At 34.6% G+C, this 13,561-nt stretch overlaps 1 protein-coding gene, 1 long non-coding RNA gene and 1 pseudogene across 3 annotated transcripts; 2 read left to right on the top strand and 1 right to left on the bottom strand.

Annotated features, from left to right (window-relative positions):
- Positions 1–3,414: 3,414 nt before the first annotated feature.
- On the top strand, positions 3,415–7,832 carry LOC147792779 (putative pentatricopeptide repeat-containing protein At2g01510 pseudogene; annotated as a pseudogene). Its single transcript, XR_015420773.1, has 2 exons — positions 3,415–6,568; positions 6,756–7,832. The product of XR_015420773.1 is annotated as a putative pentatricopeptide repeat-containing protein At2g01510 pseudogene (transcript).
- A 280-nt stretch (positions 7,833–8,112) lies between these two features.
- On the bottom strand, positions 8,113–9,397 carry LOC111793486 (NAC domain-containing protein 83-like). Its single transcript, XM_023675390.2, has 3 exons — positions 8,971–9,397; positions 8,580–8,845; positions 8,113–8,459 (listed from the first exon to the last, which is right to left on the bottom strand). The coding sequence occupies exons 1-3, from the start codon at positions 9,155–9,157 to the stop codon at positions 8,178–8,180; spliced, it is 735 nt and encodes a 244-aa protein (XP_023531158.2). The 5' UTR covers positions 9,158–9,397; the 3' UTR covers positions 8,113–8,177.
- LOC147792778 (uncharacterized) lies at positions 8,970–10,318 on the top strand. Its single transcript, XR_015420776.1, has 3 exons — positions 8,970–9,108; positions 9,780–9,828; positions 9,915–10,318. It is a non-coding gene; the product is annotated as an uncharacterized LOC147792778 (long non-coding RNA).
- Positions 10,319–13,561: the final 3,243 nt, after the last annotated feature.

Genomic DNA, 13,561 nt, shown 5'->3' with positions numbered 1-13,561 from the left:
TTGGGGTACACAAGTGCCAAATCTGAATTTTGAATCTTGGGTATGAGGCGTTACAAATGATATTAGAGCGGTACCTCTCCTAATAAGATGTGGGGGACGAATTAAGGTGGAAGTTGGTGAGCATGTAACACCCAAGTAAAAGAGGGGTACATGAATGAATCGAGACCACATTCGAATGAGAGGGATCCTGAAAATAGGATAGTTAAGAAAGATTAACCGAATTGAAAGTCACTATCTATACTAACAAGGTGCACATTCCTTTTTGGTTCGATAGCTCAATCATAGGAACTTCAAAGTTAAGTTCACTTTGCTTGGAACAATTCTATTCTAGGTGACCTCGTGAGAATTTTCCTAGAATGCATGGGAGTGAGAACAAAACATGCTGAAAGGACTCGTGTTGGTCTATGAGAATAACCTTCACTCTTAGAAGCAATAAGTAAGTAATGTGACTATGTCACGTGGAAATGTGGAATGTCGAGACACATAGGTGCCGAAGGAGAATTTGAATCTTGATCTGAATCCTGGATACGAGTCTTACAATTCGTGTCAACATGAACATAACAGTTTCTAAGAGAAAAACCTTTGCATCGGCGGTTGCAACAAAGAGAGATTATTATTATCTATACGCATATTCATTCCCTTTTGCTATGTGACCTTTCTCCCATATCTTTCACGACTAAACTAATAAAAAATATTCTTGAACAGTACACGTTCGATTTCCAGGTGGTTTCTCATAGTAACATCAAAGATTCTCTCATTATCGAAATGTTATGTGGTGATACTTTTAGAGAACAAATTCAAGATTCTGTAGCCTTAATACTTTATAGAAAGAAACGATGTGGGTGCTATGGGTACAAAGTAATTGAAGAATGTTCCAAGAGATAGATTGGAATCGAAGTGCCAAAAGCTATGACTTTTTTTTTTTTTTTTTTTTTTTTTTTTTTTTTTTTTTTTTTTTTGTTCTTTTTGTTTTTCGTAAATCAAATTAGATGAGTTTTTAATAAAGTGGCAAGTGTGCAATATTCCTTTTCTTTAAACCAACATATAAAAACAAAAAATTTATTCCTCGGGTTAGTATTTGGTTAAGTTAAGCAGTTGAATTTTGTCGAAGTCTTAATTTTAATGAAAGTATATATTTAAAAGGTTTAATACTTATATTATTAATATAATGTTCACATTCGTGTCAGTTTTTATTGCTACTTTGTTTATGCTGTAGTAATGTTTTTATAATATAGTGGAAATGTGGTTTTACTATTTAGGGTTTAGGGTTTAAAGGTCGATGAAAATATTAGCTATTAAAACATTATCAAGGTGTTGGATGATGCCTAAACTTAGTCGTGCCAATAGATTGGTAAATCCTCAAATATCGAACAAAGAACTCCAAAAGAAAAAGGAGCCAAGCTTCCTCGAAGGTAGTAAAAAATGACTAAGACTCCAAAGGAGTTGAGCCTCGATTAAGGGGCGGCGCACTTTGTTCGAGGGGAGGTGTTGGATGATGAAAGTCCCACATCGGCTAATTTAGGGAATGATCATGGGTTTATAAGGGAGGAATACTAACTCCATTGGTCGGAGTTGAGCCTAATAATAACATAATTGTATTTATATATTTTAATAATAGTTTTATAAACAAAATCTATACCTTATAGTTATTTTTTAAAATTTAGTTTTCATTGAACTTTAAGGTTCGACAACATAAATGCCAAAATTTGAATAAGTGTTCAAACGATTCGGTAATAAAAAGAAAGGTCTTAATAATTAAAAAATTTATAGTTATTTTATTTTATTTTGCTTGTCATACATTTATTTATACATGTATTTACTATAAATTTATTTTATTTTATAATTAATTTGTTATTATTTATTCTCTAACTCTTTAAAAATAAATAATTTCAACCGACTAATATAATATTTTATAATCGTCAAAATAGCCCATTTTGAATTTTATTAGCCCATATAATATGGGCCATAATTGAGGTCCATATAGTAGGACAAGTACAAGCCCAGCCCAGACAGTTGAAGAAACCCGCCCCCCGCGTTTTCTTCCATTGGAGCAAAGAAAGTTTTCGCGCCTTTGTTTGTACTCCAACTTCTCAGAAGAATCTCAATCATGTTCCATTCATCATCAATCTCTTTTTGAATCGAGTTTTTCACTTCGAAATACTCTGAAGATGGCAATAGCGAACAAGAAGATTTTACCATTAATCATTCACTCGACTTGAACGAGTCGAAGCCTCAACAACTGGGCAATGCTCTCTGTAGCAGGAAGACATCTTCAGATTGGAAGCACTTTCTCGCCGGTTTTTGCAATATTGACGTCTGGATTGCAATCTGAAGAGCATGTAAATTCATCTTTGATTTTTTTTTCCTCAGAAGATTACCCATTAATTAGTGAAGTTCGGTTTGATTGTAGGAGATAAATATGCGTGTGTGTGTATGTGGTTTTTCAAGTTTTTTTGGCTAAATGGTAATTGAATTTCTATGAAGCCATTAAGAACGAGTTTAGTTCAAAAATCTTGTTCTAAGAAGGTCTCAAAGCTTCAACACCATCCTTCGATGGTGATCATTTTATTGATGCCCATATTGTCAAGACTGGTTTCAATGAAAATATATGCCGCTCTAACTTCCAGGTCAGTGACTTTCTACGGAGAGGAGATCTTTTCTACGCACATCAGGTATTTGATAAAATGCCTTGCAAAAACATGATCTCCTTGATCGTGATGATTTCTGGTTACCTTAAGTTTGGCAACTTATCTTAAGCTAGAGAGTTGTTTGATGGCATGGTGGAACGTAGGGCAGTGTCATGGACAATTCTGATTTGTGGGTGTTTGCAATCTAACCAATCTAAAGAAGCATGTAGGCTTTATGCTGATATGAGAAGGGGAGGGAACGAACCAGATTATGAGATTAGTGACTTTGTTATCAGGTTGTGGTGAATTGGAAACTAAGAATTTTATTATTCAAATCCATGCCCGTGTCATTAAACTCGGATATGAGTACAACCTCTGTTGAGGATTGTTGGGAGTGAGTCCCACATTGAATAATTAAGTGGATGATCATGAGTTTATAAGTAAGGAATACGTCTCCAGTCTCCATTGATACGAGATCTTTTGGGGGAAGCCCAAAGCAAATCCATGAGAGTTTATGCTTAAAGTGGACAATATCATACCATTATGGAGAGTTGTGATTCCTAACATCCTCATGGTTTGCAACTCGTTGGTTGATGCTTATTGCAAAACCTGTTGCTTTTATTTAGCTTGCCAGCTCTCCAAGCAAATGATAATTTAAGACACAGTGACCTTCAGTGCCTTAATGACAGATTATTCAAATGAGGGGTTGATGGAAGAAGCAATCTAATTCTGTCTCGTGTAGTGCTTTAATCTCAGCTTATGCTCAAAATATCATTTCAGCAGATGATTCAGTCACTGTGGTTTTGTTGAAGAAGCTCTTTGGCACTTCAATTCCATGACTCAAATTTATGAAGTCACTCTAAAGAGGGAACACTATGCATCGATGGTTGATGTATTGTGTCAAAATAAAGGATTTGATGAAGCTGAGAAGTTGATGGCCCAAATGCCATTTGAGTCTGATGAGATTATGTGGTTTAACTCATGCAGAAGTCATAAGAATCATAAGTTGACTAAGCAAGCAGCAAATCAGCTTTTTAATATGTAAGAGTTTCGAGATGCTGGTCGTTATATCAACCTGTCTAATATTTATGCTGTAGCTGGTCAGTGGGACAATGTTTCAAAGGTCAAGAAGATGACGAGGGACCGAGGGATTAGTAAGGTCCCAGCCTATAGTTGGGTTGAAATCAAACATCAGACTCATGTATTCTCAGCGACTGATAAATCACATACCCGGATGAAGAAGATTTTGAGGAAGATTGGTGCATTGACGATGCAGATGGATAAGAAAGGATATAAACCAGACATAGCTTGGGCCCTTCATGACATGGATAAGGATATCAACATTGAGTTTCTTTAATACCGCAGCAGATGCTTATCAATTGCATTTGCTCTACTCGACACACCAGACAGGTCACCAATAGTTTTAATGAAAAATTTGTGAGCACGAGACGTCATGCTGCAAATTGCAATCAAGGTGATCTCACAGATTGTTATAAGGGAAATTACTGTAAGGATTATTGTTGACCATAAAATCTCTAGATGAACAGTCTAGATTGTCGTCAAACAATCAATTTATGCAATCATTCTAGAGACAAACTTAGAGCTGCTTATCTACGGTAAGTGTTGTTTCCTCATGCTGTGTTATTGAACAATTCCATTTAATTGGTTGGTTGAGAAAAGTTTGTAAGATGGTACTCTTAACAATTTATCAATCAACTGATTCTTCATATAAGCTTAAGGTTTTGTTTCATTTGATTAGCAATTCTACCGTGCAGAGCATTATTGGCTGTGTGTGACTCTTTCCTCAAAAGCTTATTCTCCTGCATCTTGTTAAATAGAATTCAGCAAGGTTCACAAGGCATTGTGCATGATATAATTTCTAAATCTAATATTTTTCTTCTTATTATCAATATGATTGTTTTTGGTTGTCACGAACTTGGAAATGATTATCAAAGCTACAATGACCTTCATGCAATGTTTTTATAGACAGGTGAACAGTTTTAGATTTGTTCTACATCTTTGATCTTTAATATGAATATACTAACACAAGGCACATGTGAAATGGAAATGCATCAAGTAAAACCTGATTCTTGTTCCATGAAATAAAAGGGGAATTTCCTTTCTCCATCCATGTCTTCTCTTGTAAGTTGGTTTGCTGTTAAGTATTAACTATCTCTTGGGAGTTCATTATCCTTATATTTGTAGTATATAGTGCTTTGAAAAGTTTTATTTGTGCCGTTGAAACATATAAGACATATGACAAACTGTTCTTCGCACATTGTGCCTTGAATCAATTTGTTTGATGCATAAAAATTAGCTATGGAAAATAGTTTCTATTCTTCGTAGCATTCCTGAGCGTTTGATTGAAACAACTCAATATGTTTGCAATTTGAGGTATCTCTCTGTTTTATTCTTTTGCTCCACAATTGCGAGGTCATTGATAATAGTGTTCGCAATTCACTTGGTGTAATTGCGTGATGATGCTGCATTTGACAATAGTAGCAACCCTTTCCTTTTACTACATTGCTGTTTCTCTTTTTTATTACTTCTACGTCATGGCTTCTGAACTACTTGTTTTTCTATTGTGAAAGGCCGACATGTACTGTTTTAAGAGCAGAGGGCAGAAAGAGTGCCAAATGAATTACGAAAGGGGAAGAAAGTTTGAATCCTGAAAGGAGACACTTTCGCTTTCGCAATTGGTGCATTCTATCTTCCCACTTGTTACATTTCACTATTTCAGCCTTTAAAGCCCTGTTGATGTGGCTAACATAATTGAGAAGATTGTGGGGGGAATTTCCTTTTGAAGGTCCTTCTATGGAAGGCTGGACACTTCATGTTCTCTTGGTGGGTCTTGGAATTGGTAACGAAATAGTTTCATTGGAAGCTACACCTCAACATAAAATCATTAGAAGTAATGGAGGCTATCGACTGTCATCCCCTCAGGTGGTTCGTGGCCTAATTCAGTATGGAAACTCTAAAAAGCCTGTGGATTAATATAAACTATATACAAAGAGCTGGAGGTGAGGCTGATATTTAAAAGAGGTGACTCTTCCAGGATGAGGTTTCTCTTGAGGATTGTTGGGAGGGAGTCCCAAATTGGCTAATTTAGGAAATGATCATGGGTTTATAAGGAATACATCTCCATTAGTATGAGGCCTTTTGGAGAAGCCCAAAGTAAAGCCACGAGAGCTTAAACTCAAAGTGGACAATATCATTACCATTGTGGAGATCCGCGATTCCTATCAGCTTTGCAGGGTTCTTTGGTGGAGAGGACTCCTTTATAGTGTTTTCCCATCTATCTATGCATTTACTAGAAGTAAAAATCAAAATAATGCGGAGCTAAGGGGAATTCTTTTGGAATTTTGAGTTCAGGAGTTATTTTTGGTTTTGGAAGATGAAGTGTAACAACACAAGCCCGCTGTTAGCAGATATTGTCCTTTCTAGGCTTCTTCTCAAAGTTTTTAAAACGTGTCTATTTAGGGAGAGACATAAAAAATGTTTCGTTTTCCTCCTCAACGGATGTGAGGATCTCACATCAAGATTGGAAAGTCTGCTTGCAAAATATGCATATGATTTTAAGCCTATTGCTCAGTCATATATGTGAGATTACCGCGTTATTTATTTTAAAGTTATCTTTTGTGCATTTAGTTTTCCTTGGTTCGCTTCAGGGACTCTATTAATGCTTCAAACTAGAACAAAGTTATCCTGAAGACGTGCGGATTCGCCAAGTTTCTTGTGTCAGCTGCTCTTGCTGGTGCTCCTGCTGCATGAGATTTCAGACGTACTCTTTATGAAAAAAAGTAACCCAAATTGAAGCAAAACTCTCTGTTTGAGAGTCGAGACAAGCTTGGGAGATTTACTGTTGATCACTTCCAAGGATTGCGTAGTGTATCAGCTGCAACATTGACAAACCAATTATTAATTGAATATTGGTTGATGGGGTTAGATCTTCTTTTCCCTATGAACCATTTACTAATTTGAATTCTCTCTTTCATCTTGTTCAAGATTATTGCCTTGAAAGTTGTGGGAAATGCCATTACTTGCTGCTTTAAATAGATATGCATTCACATGGAAAATACCAGAGCCTCGCGTACTTGCTAATGAATTCTTCTGAAATTGACATGACAGGTCCACTTCAGGAGCTTGCGCACCAGAACTTACAGGTTTTATTTCTTTACATCTTCATCTGTCTTCTTCAATGTTGTGGCGTGCAGAATTTTATCATCGTTTTAATAAGATTATCATCTCTTCAAAGATTCTAAAACCTCTGCTGCAAGAAACCAACTTTTGCTTACCCATTCAACTATTTCTCTTTAGACTTCCACTTTACTGTTCTGCTGCTTAGGGAATCTGACGTCGTTTTTGCTTGTCTTTGCCGTAAAAAACATTCAATTTCTTGAAATATTGAAGCACAACAAAATTCGAAAGGGCATAAGGAAATTTCTTTTTTATTCTTTCATTTTTTTAGTTTCTGGATATTTGTGTTTTCTCTGGTCTTCTACTAGTAGACAAAAGGAATCTCATACTCGTAGCTCACCGTGGGGATGCGTTGTGCTGCCCCAAGCTTGGAAGTTCTTCCCTCCCTCCCAATAAAAAACATTATACTTTTATTTTAAAAGAGTACTCAGCCATCTCATTAAGACAGGCGCCATTCTTTAGGAGAAAACACATCCAACCTATATCTAATAATTTAAACTACTACGGCCATTGAAGAAGACGAGGGAATCTCTCTCTTTAAACAATCAATAAAAATCTATAATAACAACAAAGTCTTGGAGATTCGAGGATTTGAGAAGACATTAAATTTAGTCATGGGGCATCGAGTTCATTTGTCAATGGATGCCATTAAGAACAGCCCCACTTGAAGGTTCCCTCTAGCCGGTTCAATTGGATTGAATACCAAAAAAAAAAAAAAAAAAAAAAAAAAAAAAAACACTTTGCTTGCTGTAATGGATGCTAAGTTTGTTTTTGTTATTATTTTACGTTAAGAATCACGGATCTCTATAGTGATATGATATTGTCTACTTTGAGTAAAACTCTAGTGGCTTTACTTTGAGCATCTCTAAAAAACCTAGAGTATTTCTTACCTATAAACTCATGATTATTCCATAAATTAGCCAATATAAGACTCACTCCCAACGATCCTCAATCATATATGAATTGCACATTGTCTCATTTTCTCTATAGTTTGGATTTAGCTTCTAGTTTTTTATATGGAAACACCTCAAGTACCCAAAAAAATTTAAAAGCTCCCCACTTTCCTCCTCCCTTCAGCCCCATGATTACTCGGTAGGATTGGATTACAGAAGCATGGCACACAAAAAGTTGAAACTCAAATCGCATTGAAAAGGTGGAAATTAAAAAGACATCTTTCTTTCTTTTTTCTTCTTCTGTGGAAGAGTAGAGTAGTGTAGTAGTAGTAGTTAAATTTGCCATTTTTTCTTCTCTTTTTGACTCAATCTCGTTGCTTAAACAGAGCCCAAAGTAACCCAAAAACGAAACAAATTCAACTTTTTTTCAGCCATTAGAGAGTGGGGAAGCTCTCACAATTCACACCCCTCTCACGTGAGCTTCATAATATGAAGAAGAAAAGCCTAAACCTAAGCCTAAGTCACTACTGCTCTCTTCCTGATCTGTACTTTCCGTACCATTTGAAGAGACTTGAGTGACTCCACTTGAACACGAAGAACAAGGCTGAGAAAATTCCCCACCATTCTCCTCCACCCTCAACAAACCCATTACACTTCCCTGCGCCACTTTCCTTCCCTCTTTCTTTTTAGGCCTTCTTCTCTTCTGAAACAAAGAATACACAGCCCAATCCTCCATTTCCAGCTGCATTTTAGGAACAAAACAAAACAAAACAAAGTATGAAATGAATCAGTTCTTTTGATGGAAAGAAGGGCAGTGTTGTAATTTGGCACGAGTACGTCCATGGTCAAACTTGTCTGTTACCTGTGTTGAGTTGGGAGTTGTTGTTGCAGAGACAGAGCCAGAGCGTGGCAGTCGATATTCATGCATGACCCACCGAGTCGTTGCTGTTCCTTCAGACACTTTTGACTCATAAAAAACCAGAGATTTCCTCAGCCCAACCACCTTGTTAATTCCCTGGTTAACAATCAACTTCTGTTTACCAGTGGACTTCCATATCCCACACCCAGTATTTCTCCTCAACAAACTCCTCTGTTTGCTAAAAAAGAATCTTTTTTCCTTAAAATCCCCTAAAACCCAACAACAAGAACATCAAGAACAACACGGAATCCAATCAATTCATAGAAATTAAGAAATTAAAACCCAGGAATGAGCTGAATTTGAATTTGAATTTGAATTGTTATAGTTGTGTTACCAGGAAAGGCCGATGGATCTGTGAGGAAGACATCAAAGTCAGGAATGACAGAAGCAGGGAGAGGCAAATCAAACGCCTTCCTCTTCAAGTAGTGCTCGACCAGCTCCTCATCTGTGGGGCAAAATCGATACCCAACAGGTAATCTCATCATCCCTCCATTAATGACAAAGTTTGAGGTCTTCTCCATTGCAAAAAAATTAGAGTAAGTATTGCACAACAAACCCTCTGTTCTCTGATGATGAAGATTAGATTTCAAAGAAACTCTGAAATATAAATGCAAAAGAAAGAAGAACCCATGTGGGATTGGTTTGCTCTGGTTTTTATAATAATCTGGACTGCAGGAGAGAGAATAAGAACAAGAGAGAGAAAGAGATGAAGGGTTGAGATAGAGAGAGAGGGAGTGGTGTGGTGTGAGAAAGACAAGGATCTTTCCTTGTGTTGCGTTTTATGGAACGTAAGAAATTGGAAAAATCCTAGTCCGACTAGAATTCGGAATCAGAAACTGTTTTTTTTTTTTTTTTTTTTTTTTTTTTTTTTTGACTTTTTTCGAAACGGAATTCCTTTGTTGTCTATGACGGCGTTGTTGCTTTCACAACCGCGTGACCCCTAAAAGGCAAAAAGGCCTCTTTCTAAATTGTTACCAACACGCTACCCTAAGCTAGGTTTTATTTTTTATTTATTTATTTTTAATTTTTAATTTTATTTTATTTTATTTCTTACCCATATAATAAAAATATTTAAGTATTCTACATTTTTATCTTTAAATTTTGGAAGGTTAAATTATTAATTTTTCTTTTCAAAATTGGCAGGTTAATAAGTGAAAACAGAAAGAAGGATAAGAATGGTATAAAGTTTACGGTAATAGTACTTCATTGTCGAGATTCACAATTTGACTAATGAAGATAATATTCCTTGCTTATATACCGACTCTTCCTTTTAATTAGCCAATGTAGGACTCCAACAATCCTTGACAAGTTGTTCCTCCATTTGGGTCTTCAATGGAGGGGCTTGATTTGGACTATTCAACTTATTCTTCTTTTAAGTTTTGCATTCTCTATTCCTCTAGTCGACCTTGTTGAGTAGGAGGTCGAGGAGGTATAGCTTCCTGCCTTCGTCATGGGTGATGACTCTATATGAACCATCCTCTATCTTGGTTTCGATTTTTCTTTTTCATGAGGTTATCCTTCAAATGTGATATGCATATCTTTTAAGAAAGTTTTTTCTTCTGTGTAGACGACGTCAACTATTGTTGCTAAAATTTTGATCGACTCATACACTGGACTTTTACGAGACAACGACGAATTAAGAAGAGCTTTGATTTTAGTTGAAATTTGTTGTATTTGTCATCTCCAATGAAAGAAGAATGTTTATAACGAAAGATGATCAAATTGGACTGAACCAGAATCATTACTAAACTTCAAATAGAGTAATGCAATATATATATATATATCGGTAAGCAGTTGAAATTTCATGAAGTATTTTTGGATCCATAATTATAATTTAAACTACAAATATACTCTTTCGGTTTCCTAAGCATTTTTACTTTGCTCATATTTAAACTATATATTAAATGTTAATTATTGGTGTCTTATCCACTCAGCTATGCTCGAATTTAATTATTGGTGTCTTATCCACTCAGCTATGTTCGAATTGATCGTGCACTGTTCGTCTATCGCTCCTCCCTACCCAAGGTTATATATGCTAAACCGTTGTTATCTCTCTCTTGCTTGCTTATATAATGTCTCTTTCGAAAATCTCTCTCTACCCTCGTTTTCTAAAACCTTCTTTTAAAACCGAGGCTAGAGGCTCGATCATACGTCGCTTGGCCGTAGGCGACGCAAGAACAAATTGGGATTTTAAAAATTTAAAAAAGACGAAAGTCAAAAGAATAATTATTTTAAAAATTTAAAGCCGAAAAATATAATTCTAAAAAAAAAAAAGTAAAAAAAAGAACTCAATTGAGATTTTACCTTTTTCTTTTTAATAAACTCCTCAAAGTAACCATTTAACTTTGAAGCCAATCAACTAAATAAAGTTAAGTCGGTTTAAAAATGTTTAATGTGAATTCAAATATTTAACTTTATATAGTAAAATAGTAATATCTTTTGAGTGTTAAAAAAATAATAATAATAATTTTATTTAGGTGTAATTTATTTAATGAAAATGGAGAATGAGAATAATTTTCCTTTCTTTTCATGTTCTTTTTTATAATAAAAAATAAAAAATTAAGAATCTAAAATTGAACAAAATATAAGAACATTTAGTCTCATCCCATTGTTTTTCCATAGAATATATTTGTTTCTTAACCTACTCATATTAAGCAAAGGTGTCTATGATATGAAAAAATAACCTTCAAAAATCGAACCAATTTCGCTATTTACAGATTCCCGTCCGCTAATTTTATTCTTATCAGGTACGACGTGTATACAAGATCGACAAGTCTCCAAAGTTATAGATTTCTTTACGGTTCATTGGATGTTGGCTATCGAGATTTGATTATCGTATATTAGATGCTGACGATCTAGGTAAGGTATGAATTATCGTCTCAAAGTTCAATGGTTTGATCTCAACCCTTGGCTATCGAGATTTGATTATCACATATTAGATATTGACGATCGTCCTTAGCTCATTAGGTAAGGTATGAATTATCGTCTCAAAAATCGATGGTTTGATCTCGACCCTTGGCTATCAAGATTTGATTATCGTATATTAGATGTTGACTATCGTACTCAGTTCATTAGGTGAGGTACGAATTACTGTCTCAAAGATCGATGGTTCGTTCTCGACCCTACAATAGTTGAACTAAGAAGAGAAAAGAAAATAACATGTAATCTTGTTTAGACCCTAAATATTTTCAACTAGAACAATTCGGTTGAGTTTAAAAGACTTCTCAACCGGACCTAACCCAACCTACAGACACCCCTAGTTTTATCAGCTCAACATAGCATATTTCTTAACGTAGTTAACGAATACGTACTTTTCGATCGCTTAATATTGTCTAATAAACCATACTATAATATTTTTTCTCCATTTACGTCGTTACCTACTTAGAAATTAATTGTTAAACAGATCCCGACAACGACAACATTTCTTCTCGGGATTCGTGGAAAAGGAATGTGAACGTAAATATTTGGGAAGCCCGGAAAAGGAAGGAAATTATAAGTAAATGGTATTAGTAATAATAATGATAAATGGTTTAGGATTATAAGTTACTTAATGAACACTCAAATGTTGATTTGTTCATATCATTCACAAACCCTTTTTAGATTACTATCTTAAAACACATTTCTTAATCTCAAAGTTTTTTCTCTTTTAAATAAATAGTTAATTATTTATTATTTGGATTTATCAACATTTATAGAAATTATTTATTAATTACAAAAATATTCCATTAATTGAACACTCATAATTGTTTAGTTCTATTCGTACGTATGTACGTGTGTGTATGCATGTATGTATGTATGTGTGGTACATACGTACGTAAGTATGTATGTATGTATGCATGTATGTGTGTAGTATGTGTGGTACATACGTACGTATGCATGTATGTGTGTATATATATGTGTACGTATGTGTGGTACATACATACGTACGTATGCATGTATGTGTGTATATATATGTGTGGTACATATGTATGTATGTACGTATGCATGTATGTGTGTATGTATGTGTATGCATGTGTGTATGTATGTGTGGTACATACGTACGTACGTATGCATGTATGTGTGTATGTATATGTGTATGTATGTGTGGTACATACATACGTACGTATGCATGTATGTGTGTATGTGTGTGGTACATATGTACGTACGTATGCATGTATATGTGTATGTGTGTGTGTATGCGTGTGTGTATGTATGTGTGGTACATACATACATACGCATGTATGTGTGTATGTATATGTGGTACACACATATAAAATGTCTATTTTATTCTTGAATTAAAAAAATCCCGAGTATTATCATCTAAAATCCCATTTTCTCGATATTTATTTAAATTTTTGTTTTTTAATAAAAATAAAATAATAATTTATAAAACATTTATTTATTTATTTATTTTAGAATGGTTCTATTTTTTTTAAGATAAACTTTAAAATGGTATTTTGATATTTAAATTTTTAACTTTATTTTATTTTAGGTTAATTTAAAATACTTTGGTATTTTTATTAATTTAACCAAATTTTAAATAAAAAATCATTAAAAATAAATAAATCTATGTGCTGAACAGTGTAGATGGGCCAAAACTATGGGCTTGCTCAAGAAAGAACAATGATAATTAATATGATGTATAAAATACCATTACAAGACAAACTATATTTAAAGCCATACATGAAAGAGTCTAGGTTAAATGAATCTAAAAATATTTTGGGGAGGACTTGTATGTTGTATTAATGACGTGTGCTCTGTGACCCCTGTATCATGTTTTATGATTGTTTGACGTGTTCTGTATTGTGTGATGACTTACGTTATGATACAAGTTATACTAACTCGAGTAAGAAGAATTGACGACTAGTCACATCCTTCTATAGTACATTTTGGGACATTTTAGCCCTGGCTGGTGTAGACATGATTTTAGTGACCGATCATACACC

This window comes from Cucurbita pepo, chromosome 4 (genome assembly GCF_057944985.1).
Source record: "Cucurbita pepo subsp. pepo isolate OVF chromosome 4, ASM5794498v1, whole genome shotgun sequence".
NCBI classification, from domain to species: Eukaryota; Viridiplantae; Streptophyta; class Magnoliopsida; order Cucurbitales; family Cucurbitaceae; genus Cucurbita; species Cucurbita pepo.
Note: the sequence above shows the minus strand (reverse complement) of the source record. Positions and strands in the feature narration are given on the sequence as shown.